The 22,465-nt window shown below is 38.8% G+C and overlaps 2 protein-coding genes across 2 annotated transcripts in view; one reads left to right on the top strand and one right to left on the bottom strand.

Moving 5' to 3' along the window:
- Positions 1 to 22,465, bottom strand: part of LOC117328711 (transmembrane protein 144-like) — a 108,037-nt gene that overhangs the window by 30,376 nt on the left and 55,196 nt on the right. The gene's annotated exons all lie outside the window — the stretch shown is intronic.
- Positions 2,735 to 8,941, top strand: LOC117328716 (torsin-1A-like). The gene is made up of 6 exons (XM_033886211.1): positions 2,735 to 2,757; positions 5,224 to 5,448; positions 7,148 to 7,413; positions 7,530 to 7,705; positions 7,943 to 8,070; positions 8,513 to 8,941. The coding sequence occupies exons 2-6, from the start codon at positions 5,226 to 5,228 to the stop codon at positions 8,788 to 8,790; spliced, it is 1,071 nt and encodes a 356-aa protein (XP_033742102.1). The 5' UTR covers positions 2,735 to 2,757; positions 5,224 to 5,225; the 3' UTR covers positions 8,791 to 8,941.

Here is a 22,465-nt window from a genome sequence, read left to right as displayed (position 1 = left end):
TATGTAAATGTATGTTCATGGACTCAGGGAACAATAAATGCCCAGTTCTACTTACTTCAGCTAGCTAAATTTCTCTGGCTATTTTTTGTTTCTGACGCCAACCAACCTTTACTTTAGCAATGAACCTTATAATTATTTGACACTGATTTCAGCACGGAAAGAAAAAAAATATATCAGTATTTACAACTCTAAACTTCATGGCAACAGTGTGTACTTGCAGTTTGTGTATTATATGCCCCATTTAAACAATCCGATCATTAAATCATGCCTACTTAATAATTATTTGCCACAAAATACTTTGCTACATCATTCCACTGCATGCTTGCATTAAGTAACTTATTTCGAACATGACGGCATTGCAGCTGGTTGTTAAGAATACGGAAGGTGTGTACCAAGTGGAACAAATACAAAGTAAGAAGCAAATAGCTTTTTGTTTGTTTTTGCTTTATATTCTATTTTTCGTATTTAGCGGACTGCCATTTCCAGTCAAAAGGACTCTGTGTAATTAGCGTAAACTTCCCCCTTGCATAAATTTCCACGTTTACAGTAGTTTAAATGTAATGTGGGAAAACAGGTCACTAGCCTTACTATTAGATATATCAATGTTGATACTGTTATCGCTGTGGGTCCCTTTATTTATACCATCCTTTTTATTGTAACACCGGTATGATAGAGCTGTACACATTCCGCGTATGCTTCCGGTTGTGTATTGGCTGCTATCTGGATCCGCGGTGCAATCTGGGTTAACTTGGTGTTGACCTTTGAGATTGACCGGGTCTTGGTGAGTTGCCGGAAGACGTTCCGCGCTCACTGCGCATATGCCATGGATTTGGCCAATCGGAATGGGTATGCCACGTTGCATGTAGGACCAGGGGGCTGGGGTATAAAAAGGGACTGCACAGCGATAAACGGTGACTTGCATGGCCGGATAACCGGCCAACCCCTCAGGAGAGGATACCCTCTCTACCAGGCACTGACAACAGTGGCCACACAGTGCTGATAACAGCACGCGTACATTGCGTACGCACGTTAGGGCACTTAGGGTGTGTATACGTAGGGTGTGGGGCTGTTGCAGTGTTAGCGGGGAAGTAGGAGAATTTACTGTAGGAATGTTAGCTGTAGGCTCTGTCTAATTTACACTTGCTTTGTTTAGGCTTATATGTATTGTCTATAATCTTTAATCTGCATTCTATAATAAACCTATAGATAACTTTATTCACGGTGTTTGTTGACATTAATTAATTGCTCCGCCACATCCTTCGAACTTGGGTTAATAGCTGCCTGTAATCAGCTAGTGGGCGAGGTTCTCTCTGGGGACTTGTTCGCTGACTGGTGTCGGAAGATAGTAACGGTAAAAACAAACTATACGATCACACATTTGGGATCTATCTCTCCGACGCTGGTCGGGATTGACGCACCCCGGAGGGAACCCTATTACAGTAATTTAGCTGTTAATTATAATCAAAAGCTTACATGGTGCCCCTTGACATTTAATCCTCCAACATTGTTGGAGTTTTTTCAATTCATTTATTACTTTAAACCTTGCAGTTTATCAGTACAAATACAGTACTATACTAGTGCATTAAATATATACAGTGAAAACAGACATAAATACATGTACAAATTAATAAAATTTGGACACACACACACAGACAGGAGTAAGTTCTACTAAAACCAGGCTAAAATCAACTTGAAAATACAAAATGAAAAAAAACTTTTTAAAAAATTGTGAAAGGAAAAAACTTCAGGGAAAAAGTGTCAAAATGAACAGCTGTCCAGGAAAGCATTATACACTGTATATACTTCTGAGCAAGCTCCATCAGCTGAGTGATAGAGACTGCATTTAACACTATATGTACAAGCCACCCACCTGGATTTGAATGGATTTGAATTGTGTATATCGCTTATTAATGTGTTATTTCATAGTGTTTTATGCATGAAGGGATGTTATTACTGTACCATAAATAAATAAATACAAATATTTTAGCTAAACTTAGAGTCTGATAATACAGCTAAATTCCCGTTCAGGTCCACTCGATCCCATTCCGGTCACAGAACAACCAGAAACGGATGTTCTTTTTGTTTTTTAAAAAGGTTTATAATTAATTCCAATGTTGTATCGGTACTGTACATATATATAACATACAGTAATTTGACAAGAAATTATGTTACAAATGAAAATTATGACCCCAAGTATACCTGTGATTCAGGTACCGATCAGGGCCGCTATGTTTGTCGGTATATATATTTGATGATATCCATCGTTATCAGCATTATCTGTAACTTAGAACAAAGATTTTACCTGTCTGATAATGTTGTTTATACGCTGATCATGACGTCCTGACTAATCCGCGTCACATGACATTTCAAATTAAAGCGTCTGAGTGACAGAGATTGACGAATTAGGACCTGTTCGTTTATGCGGACAAATCGATTCATCAGTTTTTAAATTAATATTTCAAACATAAATCTTGATGGACTAGCAAATGTTAATATAGATCTTGGGAGTATTTGTGAAGGCTCGTCTGAAAACAATATAAAATCGCCAGATCCATCTTTATTTCATAAACGAATAACACCGGTCTAACTGGATCAACCGTTCGGACCGCAAAAACGAAAAACGGCCCAGTTTTGTCTACTTTCATTTTACATTCCGTCTAAGCGCGGGAGAGATTGGCTATATGACAGAAGAACAGTCTGATTTGTTGCAGCAGAAACATCGGCATTGCCAATTTGGGAGACTGTATGGCATTATAGGTATGAAATATGCCTATGAGATATGCTTACAGCTTACATTTTGATTTATGTTACATTTGATGCCGTTGACCCATAGCAGAGACCCATATAGATATATTTACCATTGTATGGCACTGCCACTATATAACCCTACCAATTCAGTTGCGAGTTCACCAGCTTATGAACTGCCAACTGCGTATGAACTGGTAACTGCGTATGAATTTCAAAAAAAAAATCGCACGACAAATAAAAAATCGCAGATGGTAAATATAAGCATTGAACGACTTTCAGTTGGCATTCATAGTCAATATCGCGCTTCATGTTGAATTTGCCTCTGTCCAGTTGGCATTCATATTGACTGAATGCCAACTGAAAGCCGTTCAATGCTTAAATGTCTCTGCCCATAGCCATAACTGTTAGGTATCTATTCGACTCGTCTGTCGATCAATACACTCAATAAATAATGATGATATTGAGTGTATTGGCAGACGAGTCTAATACCTCAGGTTGACCATGTACTCCAAACCATCCTACCGTAGGACTAACACATGCACTGGCCTGTGTGGTCTGGGGACCCTAGTGATTTTATATACTTACACTTGTAGAACGAATATTCATACCCTGCCTACACTGCTCTCCGGCATCTGTCAGAAATTGTCCGTCCGTCGTCCAGAGCTACGTTATCTCGGCTAATATTTACCTTATATTTGTTTCTATAAGTATAAACAAGAAATATCTTTAAAAAGATAATCGGCATAGTTATAAATGAACGAACTAATGCGTTTCAGCACTCATACCACACAAAATTATATAGGTTTGAATCATTTTTGGTGATAACAAGACAGTATTTGAATCAGGAATATGATTTTATCAATGTGTCATTTCAAATTATACATCCACTTATAATTATTCAGCTTTTATTTAATCTTAACTTTGTTTCGTTTTTAACTGCATTGCTGCATTTTGCATTTACCGCTACCTTGACCAATCACATACTTCATCTTGACCAGTAACGCCACCTGTCGTGTCATATCCGGGGCCAAAATAAAATTAAACGACTACATCTTCTGTATGCCGAAAAAGGCACGTTGTCCAACCCTTTGTACCATTGTACAAGGTAGGAGAGGGCAAATGGAACAAGTACTGAGATTCGAATCCAGAACCTGATCTGAGCTCAAGATCTTTAAAGTATACTGTACACATGTAATTGAGCTCCAGCTGCATTCAGCCCAATTCAGTTTTGCTACATTGATTTCTCCTATGCAATGGACCAAAAAGACCACATATCATTTATTGTGTTTTTCTTCTTACATAGTATAAATAAAGAAAACTAAGCTTAATATTTCCCAAAACCTGTTATATTTAATTCAAAAGTTCATTACTTATACACATACATGTACATTATAAGCGGTAAAATCTCACTTATCCAGATATGTAAGGTAGGTGTTATGTCACGACCGATTTTATTGTGTTTGCACCAAAATCTTAGCGACACCAAACGGCGTTGGAGAATTCCACATTTTCATATAGTAGTTCGCTCTGGCCCTACACCAGACATGGTGTCAGAGCCAGAGGAAACTCGGGCTAAGTTTGGTGTTACTAAGATTTTGGTGCAAACACAATAAAATTGGGCGTAACAACACCTATCTTACATATATGGGTAAATGAGATATCTATATTTACCCCAAAACGCCCATTTAGTCCTATACCTGTGTTCTTCCTTCCGTAATACTCTGTATAGACCAGGAAAGTTAGAGGAATTCGGAGATTTGAAGACTTTGTTTATACACAGACAGGTAGAATTTAGAAGTACATTGTACCAGGTAAGTTAGCGGGTGAAGGAGAGGAGAAGACTTGTTGGCATTATACCTTAACTGATGTGGTGTTTTTGGTGAGCACATTTCAATTGGGGGACATACTAAGAGATATTGCCTTCTAGTTCACACAAAGGAGGAAATTCCTTGGGTTAGAAAACATGTAGAGCTAGGAAAATGTGAGTCGCTGGTTTGATTCCATGTGAAGGCACATTAGTCACTTCTCTATAACATTTGTATAGATCTGCATTCAGGATACTCTTAAGGGCCACTTTTAAGGGTGGCTGAAACAGATTCCTAGCTTGTGGAATTAGGCAAGGATAATAATAGCTACAAGAGGATTATTTGGGCCTTAAAAATGTCTGTGCTGGTTTTGTTTTTGGCCTATTATTTTGCCTTTTTTCAAGGAAAACCTATTAAAGTCCCTTAAGTTTGTAAAAATTATTCAGAAGATTTCCTCACCTACCAAATTATTAGAAAGATTTCCTCACCTACCAGCAATGTTTTCTGGCATGTTAGGCTGGTAGCAGAAACACAGGTATTATTATTTTAAACCTAACACAAACCAGAGATAAATAAACAGAAGATAGATGTCATTGTAAAGTTAAAAAGTCATAAAAATACAATTTTGATTCATAATTTGTTGAATGTGAATAACGTTAAATGGTTTTAGTGATGAAGATTGCAATGATGCCATACAGAAGCAATGGAGTACTTTGGTGGCTGCTCCAGATCCTGCTTGTGGGTAGCACTACCTGCCTGGAACCAGTCTCCCTCCTTACAGCTGTAGGAGCAGGCATTTCCGCCACATTCTTGGCTGCTTACAATCCTGTCAAGTGCCGGTTCTTTGCTGAATGTTGCATATATGCAGATCGCCACATAATGCTGAATGAGACAGGTAAAGATTCCATGTCAAAGATTTCTTCATGAACTTAATGGTTCCATTGTGGAAATACACTAAAAGTGTGATATTATTGATTCTTTAAACCTTAGAAACATAGGAAGGATTCAGTCATTAAATTGCAATCATTTATTTAGTGAAGATTTGATTGACAGTAAAGAATGGGGAGTAATATGAGCTGATTTTTGTTGGTATGGGGAACACTGAGTCTTACCAGAGTAAAGGTTGTAAAATTGGGGCTCTTGATCCTCTACAATCAGCCCTTGCCTGTTCTACTGCCTCCTTTACTATTTTACAGTGTTCCCCTATAACTACACCAGATTGTTAGGTCACCTGACACAACGTCTCAAGTGACCTATTCTTATCTCCTTTTGTCCGTCCTTGTCTGTCTTGCATTGTCCATAGTGCATCGCCCGTCATGCATCGTCCATTCTTAAACAATTTACCTATGTACATTTTCAACTTCTTAGAATCAAATACTCTTCTTAGAATGAAGGGTCTTAGGTGCTTTACCAAAATTGTGAATTTTATCACCCTTGGGTCATACGTTTGCCCCAGTGAGGGGGTAAACTTTACTATAGTTTATATAGGGAAATCACATTTTTACTATGATTTGTTTTATTTCTGTTGGGATTCATTCTAACTTGGTCAACATTATCAGCATGGGATGACAGTTTGATTGTATGTATTTGTTGGCCCTGACTGACCCCCTGGGCTGATGGGCGGGTCCAAAAAGAGAGGGTGTGGCATTACTGGGCAAATTAAAGGTCAATTGTTGACTGTGTGGCTCCCCTAGGGCAAGAGGGGCCAGGGCCCAATAATGGCACTGGGAACATAGCAAAGTCTTTAAAATTTTTCTTCTGCAGAAGTGGATTGGATTTGGTTCAATTTTGGTCAAAAGCACCCTTAATTGAAGAGCGACAGTTATGAATAAGTAGTAGATCTGATCCCCCAAAAGCCTTAGGTTCGAGGCCCAAAAAGGGTATGACGTTAGACATAAATCTTTCAAAGTACTGTAATGTACTTCTGAATGGGCTGATGAAATTAGATCAAATTTAGTGTAGATTATTATTGGGTGAAGGAGACACAACTTAGTGTAAATGGAGAGTCTTTCTCCCCTTGAGGTGGAGGGATGGAACCCAAAAAAGGGAAAGGAGAATTTATTTTAAATGATTTGATCAAATTGGTCTGCAGAATCCATTCTCTCCAGAGGCAGTTGGGGGCTGAGTAAAGGAAGTCAGTTGATTATAAATTACAATACTGAGTGTTTTTCAGTTTAATTTGATTTGAATCTTCTTTGGACTCAGAAAGCAAGTGTTAACTGCAATATATTGTACATACAGTCTGATCAGAAAAAGTGAAAAGTGTTAGTCTTAGAGCATTTTGACATAATCATTGAAATATCACTGTGAGTGATACAGGCCCCATTGGCCATATATTCTTGGATAGACAACAAATATTCCTTTGTTGGTACATATAAGATTTTGGGTACACATTTGCACATTATATATATTTAGATACTCTCTCTGATTGTTGTTGTCTTATATTAATGTAAAGTTTTATAGCAAGGATAAAATATTTGTGCTCAAAAGATGAAGTTTGTAATTCCTGTGTTGTTTTTTCACACTTTTTAAATATGTTATATTTTTTAATAATCAGACCTATACCAATATACATACTATCATTTGTATTGTAGCCCTGAAGCTCTCCTTGGACAAACATGTATATGGTCAGCACCTTTGTAAATCAGCAGTGATTAATCACCTGCGTGCCTACACCCGCACCAACGAACCCAGTAAAGCTCTGGCAATGTCCTTCCACGGAGGCACTGGCACAGGCAAAAACTTTGTCAGTAAGATCATAGCTGAGAGCCTGTACAGGAAAGGCATGAAAAGTAAATTTGTCCACCTCATATCTGCTACCAAAGAGTTTCCACACAAAGAGATGGTGCCTCTTTATAAGGTTAGTGATTGTGTTGTTCGTTCAGATAGCTGGAACATTGCCGGACATTTCTAACGAAATTGTAGCTTTAGAGTAAAATTGAGTTTGTTAGTAAAATTTTATATTCTTCTTACCAGGACAAGTTAAAGGAGTTGATTGAATCAAGTGTGACTAAATGTGAGCGATCATTGTTCATATTTGACGAGGTCGACAAAATGCCAGTTGGACTTCTAGACATTGTAAAGCCATATCTCGACTTCTATGAGGAAGTAGGTGGAGTAGACTACAGGAAGAGTATCTTCATCTTCCTCAGGTAGGAAACCTTGAGGTCATAGTCAGTCTGTAGACTTTGGTTATTTTATTCTTTCTGTTGTTAAACTTAGCATTATCCACATAAATCAAGGATTCTACATTTATTAGAAACTCGGATATTCCAAAAGTCTTACAATTGTGTAGGGGTCATCTTGGCAAAAGATTTTTTGGGTGAAATTGGTTACAGTAGACAATTTGATTCTAACATTACAGTGATTCAGACTTGTTTGTTTCACAGTAATACAGCTGGTCAAGCTATATTGACTTTGACACTTGACCACTGGAGGGAGGGTCGGTCAAGAGAAGACCTGACCCTGGTGGACATGGAGAAATTGGTTACTAAGGCAGCAGTCAACACTAAAAACAGTAGGTCTCAGTCAAGATCACTGGACCACAGTGGGGACTGTAATTCGCTAAAGTCTCTTAGTTTTAGTACCTAGTTCTCATTGTTACTTAATTATTGCAGTGTGTTCCTTTTAAAAAATATGTACATACAAAAAACTAAACAATCATGATTATGATGTTTTATGGAGTGTTAAATACATTTTGTAAATAACGGAATCAGTTACAGGATATCTAAACAAGAACATCAATTTACCAGACTGAAATGTTCATAAAACGATAAATTTTCCAAAACCATCAATATTCTCTTTTATTAGATAAATATATTATGATACAAAAGACAATCAAATTTTACACTGTTTATTGTAAGTCTTAAATTAGTTTTTGTTATAATCTGTGATGGTACAATGTATGAAATTTATATTGAAGTCTGTAATTTGATAGTACCTTTTTTTTGCCCTGCTAGGTGGATTATGGCACAGTGATCTGTTAATTTCCCACATGATCTCGGCTCACCTGCCTTTTCTACCGATGGAGCGTAAACATGTAAGACAATGTATAAAAGATAGTCTTGTTACCAAGAAATACTACCGTAACCATGACAATATAGATGACAGAATTGTGAGGGAAATTGCAGATCAATTACCGTACTTCCCTGAAGACGAGAAGATTTTTTCTGTGACGGGCTGTAAGCGAGTGCCAGAGAAGGTGGACTATGTTATGGCTGGCTATGATATTGTTTAAAGTAAAAATTGATTTAGTGCTCCAGAGGATGTAAGATGTAACTTTATATAGCAGTTCAATGTGTGTTTGATAATTAAGGTTTAAAGTCCTTCAATGAATGGATATTGTATGTAAATTACTATAATTGTATACTAAAGTTTGAAGATTCGCACAGCAAGTTCTGTTTGAATGAATTTGAATGGAATGGTTATGTGACTGGTGCTGTTCGGACGATTTTGAATGGAAGGCTTTGATATGTGTGGTTAACTGACTATCTGCATGAGGTGTTAATTTATGAAGTATGGCAGGACGTTTCTCTTCACCTGTCTTATCAAGTATAGCAGGATATTTCTCCCACCTGTCTATCAAGGTATGGTGGGATATTTCTCCACACCTGTCTATCAGGATATGGTGGGAAATTTCTCCTCACCTGTCTATCAAGGTATGGTGGGATATTTCTCTTCACCTGTCTATCAAGGTATGGTGGGATATTTCTCCCACCTGTCTATCAAGGTATGTTGGGATAGTTCTCCTCACCTGTCTATCAAGGTATGGTGGGATATTTCTCCCACCTGTCTATCAAGGTATGATGGGATATTTTCCCTCATCTGTCTATCAAGGTATGGTGGGATATTTCTCCTCACCTGTCTATCAAGGTATGGTGGGATATTTATTCCACCTGTCTATCAAGGTATGGTGGGATATTTCTCCCACCTGTCTATCAAGGTATGGTGGGATATTTTCCCTCATCTGTCTATCAAGGTATGGTGGGATATTTCTCCTCACCTGTCTATCAAGGTATGGTGGGATATTTATTCCACCTGTCTATCAAGGTATGATGGGATATTTCTCCCACCTGTCTATCATGTTATGGTGGGATATTTCTCCTCACCTGTCTATCAAGGTATGGTGGGATATTTCTCCCACCTGTCTATCAAGGTATGGTGGAATATTTCTCCCACCTGTCTATCAAGGTATGGTGGGATATTTCTCCCACCTGTCTATCAAGGTATGATGGGATATTTCTCCCACCTGTCTATCAAGGTATGATGGGATATTTCTCCCACCTGTCTATCAAGGTATGGTGGGATATTTATTCCACCTGTCTATCAAGGTATGGTGGGATATTTCTCCCACCTGTCTATCAAGGTATGGTGGGATATTTCTCCTCACCTGTCTATCATGGTATGGTGGGATATTTCTCTTCACCTGTCTATCAAGGTATGGTGGGATATTTCTCCCACCTATCTATCAAGGTATGATGGGATATTTCTCCCACTTGTCTATCAAGGTATGGTGGGATATTTCTCCCACCTGTCTATCAAGGTATGGTGGGATATTTCTCTTCACCTATCCTATCAAGGTATTGTGGAATATTTCTCCCACCTGTCTATCAAGGTATGACAGGATATTTCTCCCACCTATCCTATCAAGGTATGATGGGATATTTCTCCCACCTGTCTATCAAGGTATGATGGGATATTTCTCCCACCTGTCTATCAAGGTATGGTGGGATATTTTTCCTCACCTTTCCTATCAAGGTATGACGGGATATTTCTCCTCACCTGTCTATCAAGGTATGATGGGATATTTCTCCCACCTGTCTATCAAGGTATGACGGGATATTTCTCCCACCTGTCTATCAAGGTATGATGGGATATTTCTCCCACCTGTCTATCAAGGTATGACGGGATATTTCTTCCACCTGTCTATCAAGATATGGTGGGACATTTCTCCTCACCTGTCTATCAAGGTGTGGTGGGATAGTTTTCCTCACCTGTCTATCAAGGTATGACGGGATATTTCTCCCACCTGTCTATCAAGGTATGGTGGGATATTTCTCCCACCTGTCTATCAAGGTATGACGGGATATTTCTCCCACCTGTCTATCAAGGTATGATGGGATATTTCTCCCACCTGTCTATCAAGGTATGATGGGATATTTCTCCCACCTGTCTATCAAGGTATGGTTGGATATTTTTCCTCACCTGTCTATCAAGGTATGACGGGATATTTCTCCCACCTGTCTATCAAGGTATGGTGGGACATTTCTCCTCACCTGTCTATCAAGGTGTGGTGGGATATTTTTCCTCACCTGTCTATCAAGGTATGACGGGATATTTCTCCCACCTGTCTATCAAGGTGTGGTGGAATATTTCTCCCACCTGTCTATCAAGGTATGACGGGATATTTATCTCTACCTTTCCTATGGTGTTCAGTTTCCTAGACACAATATAATGACTACGTGTAGTTGATCTGATATGTCACAGGTTTTTGTGATATGTACAGTATAAGTTTACTCGTGGAATGAAGGTTATTCTGTGTTCAGTGTATGTAGCAAACTGTTCAGGTGCTGTTATCAATATTAAATTCCACTGCTTTATAATTTAGGCTTGTGATTTATCTATATCTGCTCTAAACATGTGTATAACATAAACCATTGTTGTTGTCTCCTGTCATGACAATTATGGTAGAACACCAATCCATTTCTCTTATCATCAGCTTAAAAAAATGAAAATTTTGAATTCGATATTGTATATCTATATATTACAGTATTATATAGCCATCTGAAAGTGGTTCACAAATTTTTATTTTTGGTTATTGGCTTTTATCAACCAGCAAACTATTTCCTCATCTACCTGCAGCTGGGAAGCATACAGCAGGATTTACCATTTTGGCTCTGACAACTCGCACACAACTTTTCTTGTACTACCCTGTTATGTACATTTATTAGATGTACTCATTTACACTGAGTCAACTGTAACACAATGGAGTGAAGTATTTGTTCAAGAATACAACACGGCTACTGTTCCTGGAACTAGTGACCCTTTGTATGCCCTCTGTCCTACCACTAGACCACCGTTCCAAAACTGGAACTAGCGACCATTTGGTCCCGATCCCTTATGCAATTCTGTCCTACCACAAGACCACCGTTTCAGAGCTGGAGTAGGAACCATTAAGTCTGGATACTTTATGCCCTCTGTCCTACAAATGACCACCATGCCTCACAAATATATGAATCAACCCAGTTGGAATGTCTGATATCAAAGGTCGAAGTCACTGGATGAAAATTCAAATTCCTGGTACTTGACTCTATTGACATGGCGATCCAACATTGATTGCTAGCAAAGAAAGAAAACACAGAGTTTCCTAGAAGGAAGTATGTCTTCTGCATATTCACAAAGTCACCATGTTAATCAGCGTTTAGGGGACAGGAATTGCACCTACTACTTAAGGAATCATGATTATAAGAGGTGATTTGTCTGTTGTCCTGTTTTTCTAATCAACTTTGTTCTTCCTTACTCGCTTGACAATGTCTGACTTTTGGCCTTTAGCTGAGTTTCAAATCTGTTCCCTGAGAGAAACCTTATATAACAAGAGGCCAATGAGCCTTAACGGTCATCTGAATAAACTGTTAGTGATTGTGTATTTCAATAAATATCAAATAGAAAGAGGCCCTATGGGCGTAAATCGTTGATTGGCATGGAAATTTTGGTTGAGAATTTGTAATCCTGTACTATCAAAAGGAGGTTATTCATTTCAACAAAGTAGGTCAAGGTCATCCATTTTAACAAATTTGGTAGCCCTTTACCCTAGCATGCTACAGGCCTAATATCAAGTCCATGGGCCTATTAGTTACTGAGAAGTCGTTTGAAGATTTTAGCCTATTTGGCCCCCGTGACCTTGAAAATTGGTCAAGGTCATCCATTTTAACAAACTTGGTAGCCCTTTACCCTAGCATGCTACAGGCTAAATATCAAGTCCTTTGGCCTCTTTTTTTATTGAGAAGTCATTTTAAAATGTCACCCTATTCGACCCCTGTGACCTTGAATGTAGGTCAAGGTCATTCACCCTAGCATACTACAGGACCAATATCATGTCATTGGGCCTCTTGGTTATGGATAAGTTGTTAAACATAATTTAGCCTATTTGACCCATGTGACCTTTAATGTAGACCAAGGTCATTCATTTGACCAAACTTGGTAGCCTTCACCCTAGCATGCTACGAGCCTAATATCAAGTCCATGGGCCTATAAGTTATTGAGAAGTCGTTTGAAGATTTTAGCCTATTTGACCCCCGTGACCTTGAAAATTGGTCAAGGTCATCCATTTTAACAAACTTGATAGCCCTTTACCCTAGCATGCTACAGGCTAAATATCAAGTCCCTTGGCCTCTTTTTTAATTGAGAAGTCATTTTAAAATGTCACCCTATTCGACCCCTGTGACCTTGAATGTAGGTCAAGGTCATTCACCCTAGCATACTACAGGACCAATATCAAGTCATTGGGCCTCTTGGTTATGGATAAGTTGTTAAAAATAATTTAGCCTATTTTACCCATGTGACCTTTGATATAGGACAAGGTCATTCATTTTACCAAACTTGGTAGCCCTTCACCCTAGCATGCTACATACCTTATATCAAGTCCATGGGCATATTAGTTATTGAGAAGAAGTCGTTTGAAGATTTTAGCCTATTTGACCCCCGTGACCTTGAATATTGGCCAAGTTCATCCATTTGAACACGATTGGTAGCCGTTCATCCCAGCAGTTTGAAGGTCCAATATTAGGTCTCTCGGCCTCTTTCTTATTGAGAAGTTGTTTTAATATTTCAGCCTATTTGACCCCTGTGACCTTGAATGAAGGTCAATTGCATTCATTTGAACACATTTGGTAACCCTTTATCCCAGCATACTACAGGCCAAATATCAAGTCCATGGGCCTCTTGGTTATTGAGAAGTTGTTTGAAGATTTTAGCCTGTTTGACCCTCGTGACCTTAAAAGTAGGTTAAGATCATCCATTTGAACAAACTTGTTTTATCCAAACATGCTAAATGCCCAATATCAGTACCCTGGGACTTCGTGTTATTGAGGAGAAGTCGTTTGAATGAAATGTTTATGCACAACACATGACGAACGACGATGGACGAAGTATGAATTGACTCTATGTCATCCTTTTTCGGGTCAGATGACCTAAAAATTGTAGTTGCTATTCCTGCATGGCGCTTATCATTTGAGGCTGTGGGACGGCTGGTTCGACCGTTGTCATTGCAACGTGACCGGGTGAAATGTCCTGATTGATATACTGTACGTGTACGGCGGTTCGCTTCAGTGAGGGAGTACTATTAAGTCGTCATTAGATTCGCGCTATCACAATGAGACGAACATACCGTGGCCTTCCAAAAAAACGCAAACAACACACAGAAACCTGAAATCAGAAATCTATGTATATCCCTTAAGCATTAGGAGTAGCCTAGCCTAGGAGTAAGAAGCCAGAAAGCAAACCGTTGAAAAAAAGCCTATAGATAACAGCAGATCCACCTTTACTTCACGCATAGAGTGTAACGCAATCAGAAGCCTTTGCAGCAGATAAACCCCATCAAATAGAGAATATTCAGGATGGTAACAGATGTAATTGGGTAACGAGAATCACGTTAGGACACAATTAGCTTCGACGATTTCCTATAGGTGATATTCTGTCGGAGAATGGCATATCGTTCTAAAAATACAGTAACTCTAGCACGCATTTTGAAGAACTAGGTAACATATTATCACGATTGATGCGACTAATCATGAACATAAGGCCATTAAGGTAATTACTCTGCCAAGCTGTTCAACAGTGCACAACCTCAGCTCCTAGGAAAGGGCCTGTTTCCAAAATGGCCCCTTCTCTGATTCAAAGGGCCTGTTTCCAAAATGGCCCCTTCTCTGATTCAAATTTCCTGTTGGTGGTGCATTGCCCATGCCGTTGTGGTCACAAATCTATAAAGTATAAAGATTTAGGTCACTTGGTTTGTTTTTTTATGGCTCCTCAAAGTTGTACCTTTCAGAAGCTGTCTTAGTGTTGATAAAATGTGCATGTTATGTAAAATATTAATGAAAATCTAATCAAATGATGGTCACCGTAAAGAATACATTCATGGCATGATTGTGACAAAAAATCATGTTTCCATCGCGCCATTTGGCTGTTTTATGGAAGAAACAATCTCAAAAATGCCATTTTCGATGATTACATTTTAGACACAAACACTGTGTTTTTTAGAGAATACACCCTTTTATGGGCGTTGGATGCAAACCAATTTTTATCCTATTAAACAGTACGTAATATGCTATTGATGAGAGGAAAAATCATCAACATGTAAGTGGTGGAACATTTTCAAATCTTGGGTTGAATTAGCCTATGGTTGAATTGCCGATTTTCGACTTTCTTTAGATAATTAATAAAAACACGAGAGTATTTTCTCGGTATGTTGAGAATATGTACTCGGATATGAAAATCCAAGATGGCTACTTCACAAGTCCCCGTGGTTGAAGACATTGGCTGACAAATAGACAGAACAACAAACAAAACGTGTTCCTTATGATTTTGGTTGGTTTTCGCATTTACGGGAGTGTTCATAGCTACGGGCGATTGTATAATACCTATATGTATAAGTTTGGTTAGTCACATGGTAACGGGGATCTTTCATATCGAGCCCCAAACATACTTTCGACATATGCACTCCGTTGCCGCATGGAAACTATTTCAAGTTTTGTCGGAATTTCTTCACCTGTGGTTGTAATGGTCGAGGGTTTTCCAGCGCCCTGTAATACCCAAGGTAGGACAAGATATTGGAGATGTGCGCACACATTTCCATCGTTCTCCCTCCAACTGGGCACTGGCAGTAGTAGTCCTTTATTGGGGCCTCATCATCGGGTGAAACGGTGAACCGTATCCAAGCGTTATATTACGTTTGGCTTTTGTGTCGAGAATGTATTTGACATCGGAGAAGGTCTGGGGGAGTGCTGGTAAAGCCACACCTCATAGTCTCTGTCATCACTTAAATGTTCGGCGATGTAACCAGGAGCCAGAGATATCTGATACGTTCCACACGTAATGGTTCTCAAGTAATCGAGATCGAGACGGGGAAACAGTACGGAAGATGCATCCATCTTGACAAACTCGGACCTTGCCCGTCTAGATAGATCTGGATCTGTCTTGACTCTCTGAGCTAAACCATTCGGTGTTGTCAAACGGTCCTTCATACGTTCAGCCATTAGCCTATCTTTGGCATCTCTCTCTCTGGAGATCTCTGGTAGATCGGTCCTCTAATACCATTCAGACAGGTTGTGACGGTTCGAAGCAAAGCCTCGATGCCATTGATGAAGCTGTTAGACACCAATTGCGTTCGGAAGAACGTCCAGTGTTTCAGACAACCATGATAGGATTCCACAATCCACCTCGATTTGGTGATAGTTCTGTCAAGATTTGCTTGGACGTCAGAATGTTGACTTTGACCGGGTTTCAGGTATGACGGCATGCTAGCATTGAGGCCAGAGGATTCGAGAACTGGTAGGACATCTCTAAAACCTCGGTCAACGACAACATTGTCATCTGGTTGTAGCCAAGTAACTAGCTTGTCCATGACTTTTTTTTGTAATTGTAGCATCATTTTCGCTGCCAGTGAATGGTCCTACTGTGTCCAGAATGTAGCCATCTGGTAAGGCGATGCTCATGAATTTGAGATAGTTTCTCTTCTTCTGGCCACAGTAGTACATTCTCTGGAGCTTGTGGTTGGAGCTTTTCTGGATATAAATATAGGTGCCATCTAATATGGCAGTGGCTTTATCTCCAAAAAATGCTTCTGAAAAGACAGTATTGTACCCGAGCAACTGTTCTCTTATCAAGTGATCCGGACCTAGAAATTGTGGGACTATCGATGTGTCTAATGCCTGTACTATGGAGTGGAAAGTTTTGGACACACTTGACTTGGAAATTCCAAAAAGAGAAGAACACTGACTCCAGGAAATGTCTGTTTTCAGTTTTACCCAGAACAGTAATAGAGCATCGTGTGCAGTCTTGGTATATATACCAGATGAAAGATATGGGGAACAATGCGAGTGGATTTCGAGGAACTGATCTTTGGACCAACCTGTCCAGGCCATGCATGCCGAGTCATCAAGAGAAGAAAAGTTTATTGCAAACGCAGACTGGTTCTGTGAAAGGACGTGCGACACCTCTAGGAGGTCATTAATGATCTCGGACGATTTTGATGGTAACTGAGATTCAAAGGAACCTCTACCATCAAGGAAAACCTCTGTAGACGGATCTTAGTCGTTACCAATAAGGTGAAAGGAGCAGACGCGGGATGAGGTGGGACACCACAGTTTGTGTGAATAGATCAGGTGATATCTTGCACGTTTTGGTAAGACTGATGATTTTGTTCCATTTATTGCAAAGGTAACAAGACAGAGGCAGCATTTTTTGGGTGAAGATGATCCATTCAAAAGATCATGAAGGGTCAGCAACGGCAGGATATGGGACGGGGAGTCGTCTTCTTCCTCTATTTCCTGGTTCTGCTCGGGTTCAGGTTCAGGCTGATTTTTGTTCCGAAGATACTTTATGTAGCACTTCTGGCAAATAAGTGCTTGTTCCTTTGCTGACATCAATCCTTGTTGCACCAGCGTATCTAGGAGCCATTTATATTGTGGACTATTTACATTGCGTGCACTTCTGTTCTTACATGTATTGCCACTACGTTTCTTGAAGTATAGTTGACAGCCTTCTCCAACACATTTACCCTCCATCTTGAAACCATAACGATTGGTTTATGAAGCGTCGATAAAGTAACAAAATAGCAAGCCACCGATGATTGCTGTAAACAGCTAATACTTAGTAGTTTGGTACAATTATTCGAAAATGTGTGATAAAATACGAACAACTAATTACACAAAATAACAAGACAATATAATAAATCACATTCAATACCTCCAAGAAGCGCAGAATTGATTGATTACTTAGAACAAAATGTATTTCATATGGATAATCTATCTATTCGATGTGGCGTGGTCGGCAGGCACAAAGAAAGAGAGACAAGTCAGGGTCCCAACCCTGACAGCGCCACAACGCTTTGGAGATGGGACAATAAAACAAGGAAAGTGAGACAAGAATAGCTAGCGTCGAGTCAATGATTCCGTATATAAACGTATAGACAAAGACAAGAAGATACGGATAAATGTACAAGGCCACACGGTCAGAAAATTCAAAAGAGGACAACTTGAGATAGAACAGTATTCATGTATCAGGGTGTCCTCAGTGTAAATCTTTATATCGATACTGTTTATTTAGTCGTTAGATATCATAAAACTGTCATGAAAATATCCGCTCTGATATTCAATATAAAACTTTGTATATAATAAGCTATATAATAGGGTTTCAGACAAGGTTGTTACTCATTTCCCATTTTCTTTCAATTTACAACCACATTCAGGCGGCGATATGAGAACGTTCCACCACATGGAATTAGCTGATTTTTGGTACACATATGAAACAAGTAAAGCTCTATCCGATTTTGTGATGGAAATTTGCATCCAAAACTATATAACGGGAGAAAATTGCAATTTTATGGCATTTTTCTTCATAATTGTGTCTCTGCAAGTGCATTTTCATCCGAGAAAATTTTTGTTTAATGTTTTATGAATAAACACGATGTTTTGGAAATATTTATCAAAAGAAATTTATACTATGTTGCGAATTACAATTTCGAGATAACCTTCTTTTATTTACGACCTTATGTCTTTGATGCTCAAAACGACAACTTTATAAAAATACATTTTCACTGACATTATGAAATCTGGGTGTCGGAAAGGTGTAAAATTATTCTTCGGAAAAGAAAAAAAACTGTAGTTGAGCTAGATAAGAAATTATACGGGGGCAGGCTCCTATGGAGAATTAACATTACTGGAAACAGGCCCTTTAGCCACTGGTTCAAGCATATAACGTCACTAAGAGTGATGCCACTGTATTTTCATCCAACTATCTCACATTCGATTGGCAATCTTTGGTTAACGGTAGATGCTTTTTTTGCAAACACCGAGATGATCGGTAGTTATATGAGTCTAAGCTTGAAGTTGGCGACAGATTCCTCACAAGGAAGGTAGGCCCCAAGATAAAACGCAAACTGGAATATTGTTAAGATCGGGGCACCTGTTTGGTTTCTACCGTACCGAATAATGAAATTCTTGCGTATTAGATCACCACAACTTTGAGGCGAAGAAGGCAGCAGCGAAAGGGAAATATACCAGGTACAGGGTTATATAAGAAGCTGAATCTTGGTTAAGATGCATGATTAATTAATTCAGTCAGTATTGTGAGTTTGTCTCTAACCCTCAGCTATTCTTTAGTGGTAACAATACTTGTGATTTGTGGTATCCAGATATGTCAAAAGGTATTCTTCATATGGGATGGGGGTTATATCAATACACCAAATATTTATGCTAAACGATTTATTTTATATGAATGTCAATAGTTAATTGTCTTATATTATTCACTGATAACATCAAAGACTAGGAATTATTTCAAATTAAATGTCCATAGTGAAATAGTTGCTATCTTACTTCAAAGAGTTACGTCCCCTTAAATTAATCTATTGTATCAATGTGTATATGTCTGTATTTCTTAACACCTGTTGTAATTTTAAGGAGAAGACTAAGATAGGCTATTACTATTAAAAATGAACAATCGATATCTGCAAACCACTTTTGAATAAAGTGATCATTTAGCTTTGTGTTTCAGTTTTTGTCGATTTAAACTAGCAATTTTTTTGAATGACCTTATATATGTCAAATCTAAGTTATTAAATGTTATTTTTACAAATTGTACCCATTTTGAATGAAATACATCCATTTCGTGCATTGAATGTATAATTGGTGATTTATATTTACTTTATACTCATTGTGCGACATCGCCAATAATGCAATTTCTAATGCTGTACTTCTACTGTACTTGTCCCCGCGTCAATCTGCCTACTTTCAATTCCTATTCGGTCGACCGTCTCGAGTTTTCTTTGGTCTTCCTCGCTTTCTCTTCCCTTGTGGTGTCCATCTCATTGCCACCCTTGTGATGGACTCTAGGTTCATCCTGCAAACAGATCCAATCCACCGCCATCTTAGCTATATGTCCTGTGACAGGAGTATAGTTTTCGTTCTCCTGTATAAGTCTGCATTTGTGATGGTACAAGGCCAGAATATCCGCAAGACATCTACAGTTGTATTCCGAAAGACATCCGGCTTGTTAATGATGCTATTGGTTATCTTCTATGACTGCACAATAACGAAGGACCCGTTGCTTTTAAATAACTTCAGCATGTGGGTTGTGCTGATCTTGGTCGATTTCCAGATGCTGTTCATATGCAGATGCATATGCTCTTCTGGGCGTTGCAATGCGGGCTTTCACCTCTACCTCTTGAGTACAGTACTTGAGTTACTGTCTGAAGCTATCTTGCTTCCATGGTAGACTTTCACTTCCTCTATGCCGGTGTTATCAGGTTTGATGTATTTGTGCGACTTTGGGTTGACCTTCATTATCTTGGTTTAGTTGTCGTGGATGTCACGACAGCAGTGCTATATGGTCAGCAAAATTCTAGTCCTCTGACATCTCTGTTACACTCCCTCTCTTTATTGTTCTTAGTTGTTTTCCTCTTAACCAAGTCTATGCAAAGGGCGAAGAGGAGAGAAGAAAGCAAACATGCCTGTTTCCCTCCTGACTCAAGTTTGATATCATCTGTCACGCTGGGTCCACAGATGATTCTAGCTGTGTCTACATACAGCATCCTGATGATGGACATGACTTTATCTGGTTTTACCATAGTGATTTTCCACAAGGCCGGACGATATACCGTACTTTGCAATATCGAACGCTTTTATAAAATCGATGAAATGGACATAAACGGACGAATTCAACTCATTGCTCTGCTCTATTACTTGACGTATGCTAAACCTCTGGTCACTACATGATGTCTCCTTCCTCAATCCTTCTTGTTCTTCACGATGTAGCCGATCTGTCAAATTGTGTCTTCTATTCAGGAAAACTATACTGAGGACTTTGCTGGTTACTGATAGTAACATGATATCTCTCCAGTTGTTGTAATTTGAGAGTTCCCCCCCCCCCCCCCCCCCCCCTCCCCCCTCCTAGGCAGCTTCATGGATAGCCCCGTTTTCAAGCAAAGTGGTATTACCTAAGACACCCAGATCTTCCCAAGGATATCTGTCAATATATTTAGCGTGTATGTTCTTCAGCCTTTAACATCTCGGTTGTGACCTGGCCAATACCTGAAGCCTTCCCGATTTTTAGTGCTGTTTATTGCTTTCCTAACCTCGTCAATACTAGGTGACTCTATGTTGACATGCAGAACAGAACATTCTCTGCTGGCGTAATACATTGTGCATTTGCCTCTGACTCTCGCTCCACCATATAAGACTTTCTCAAATCAATCTTTCCAACGCTTTAAAACTTCTTCCTCTTTAGATATAAGATTGCCCTGTTGGTCTTTGATGAGTGGGTTGGTTGGTAGACTTAAATTTTTTTGATTACTTTTTTTTCTTTTCTGCCCTAGTTCTCTTCTTAGAGTTGAAAAGATTTTCTCCTTCTTTTGTTTCCTGTTTTATGGTATCTTCTATGTTGAAAAAAGAAATCCATTCTTCCTTCTTCCCTTTTTTGGCCCAAGCAATTCCTTTCCAGCTTCTGCCAATACTTTATTAAATTGTTGCATGTCAGTTTCCCCTGGATATTCTAACAAATTTGTTCCTAGTTTCAGCTTGGAAGGCTTTCTTAACTTGTAGGTCTTTCAGCTTCTGATGTTCACAGGAGATGGTCGTTGATCTTAACTCTTAGCGTTTCAAAGCTTCAGTCTCCGTTTTGCCAGCAACGTTGATTGATCACTCTTCACATCTGCACTATGTTTGGCGACTTTGGTTCTTTGCATGACCGTCTGGAGAGGTCCTGGTTGATTTTCGGAGATCCTTGTGCATGAAGATGGTCCCACCATTCACCAAGTTGTTCTCTTGGCAAAGGTTACTGAGGTGATCTCAGTTGATCCAAAAGTTGATCTTCCTGGCCCTTTATGCTCTCTTTCCCTTGATTGTCTTGTCCTACCTTGTCGTTTAGATCTTCCATGAGTAGTAAAATATCATGTGATGGTGTTTCGTCATCTGTTCTCTGTAGGCTGTCGTAGAAGGCGTCTTTCTAATCTTCCTCTGCACCTTCAGCTGTGGTGTCGCATACCACGGTGGCGAGTTTTGCACAAGATGAGTATCTTGCGTTGATGATCCTTTCACCCACCGACTTCCTTAGATGTTATGATTACCACTCTGCTACTATGATGGTCATCTGATTGCCCTGAGTATAGATAGTATGTTATGCCCTTATCAAGGCAAGCCAAGTTGTCATTTATTCGCGGAGCAATGTTGATCCAGTATTTTACCAAATTATATAAGATATCTTATATGTTTATGAGATATCTTATATGTTTATAAGATATATTATATGTTTGAGATATCTTATTAAAAGTTTATAAGATATCTTTTATTTATAATATATAAGATATCTCATAAAATATATAAGATATTATATATATTTTATAAGATATCTTATAAACTTTTCTTTATAAGATTTCTTAGATAACATATAAGATATCTTATATAATATATAAGATATCTTATATCTTTTATAAGATATCTCATTAACTTTTATTTATGAGATATCTTATAGAGTATATAAGATATCTCATAAAAGATATAAGATATCTTATAAAGAAAAGTTTATAAGATATCTTATAAAGAACGAGACTCTCGTGAGACCGCGAAAACATAAATTTTCAAGAATGATTGCTCCCTCTGTAAGGTAACTTCCGTTTTGTTTGAAGGCACGTGGATCATTCA

Source organism: Pecten maximus, chromosome 6, assembly GCF_902652985.1.
Source record: "Pecten maximus chromosome 6, xPecMax1.1, whole genome shotgun sequence".
Classification (NCBI taxonomy): domain Eukaryota; kingdom Metazoa; phylum Mollusca; class Bivalvia; order Pectinida; family Pectinidae; genus Pecten; species Pecten maximus.
Note: the sequence above shows the minus strand (reverse complement) of the source record. Positions and strands in the feature narration are given on the sequence as shown.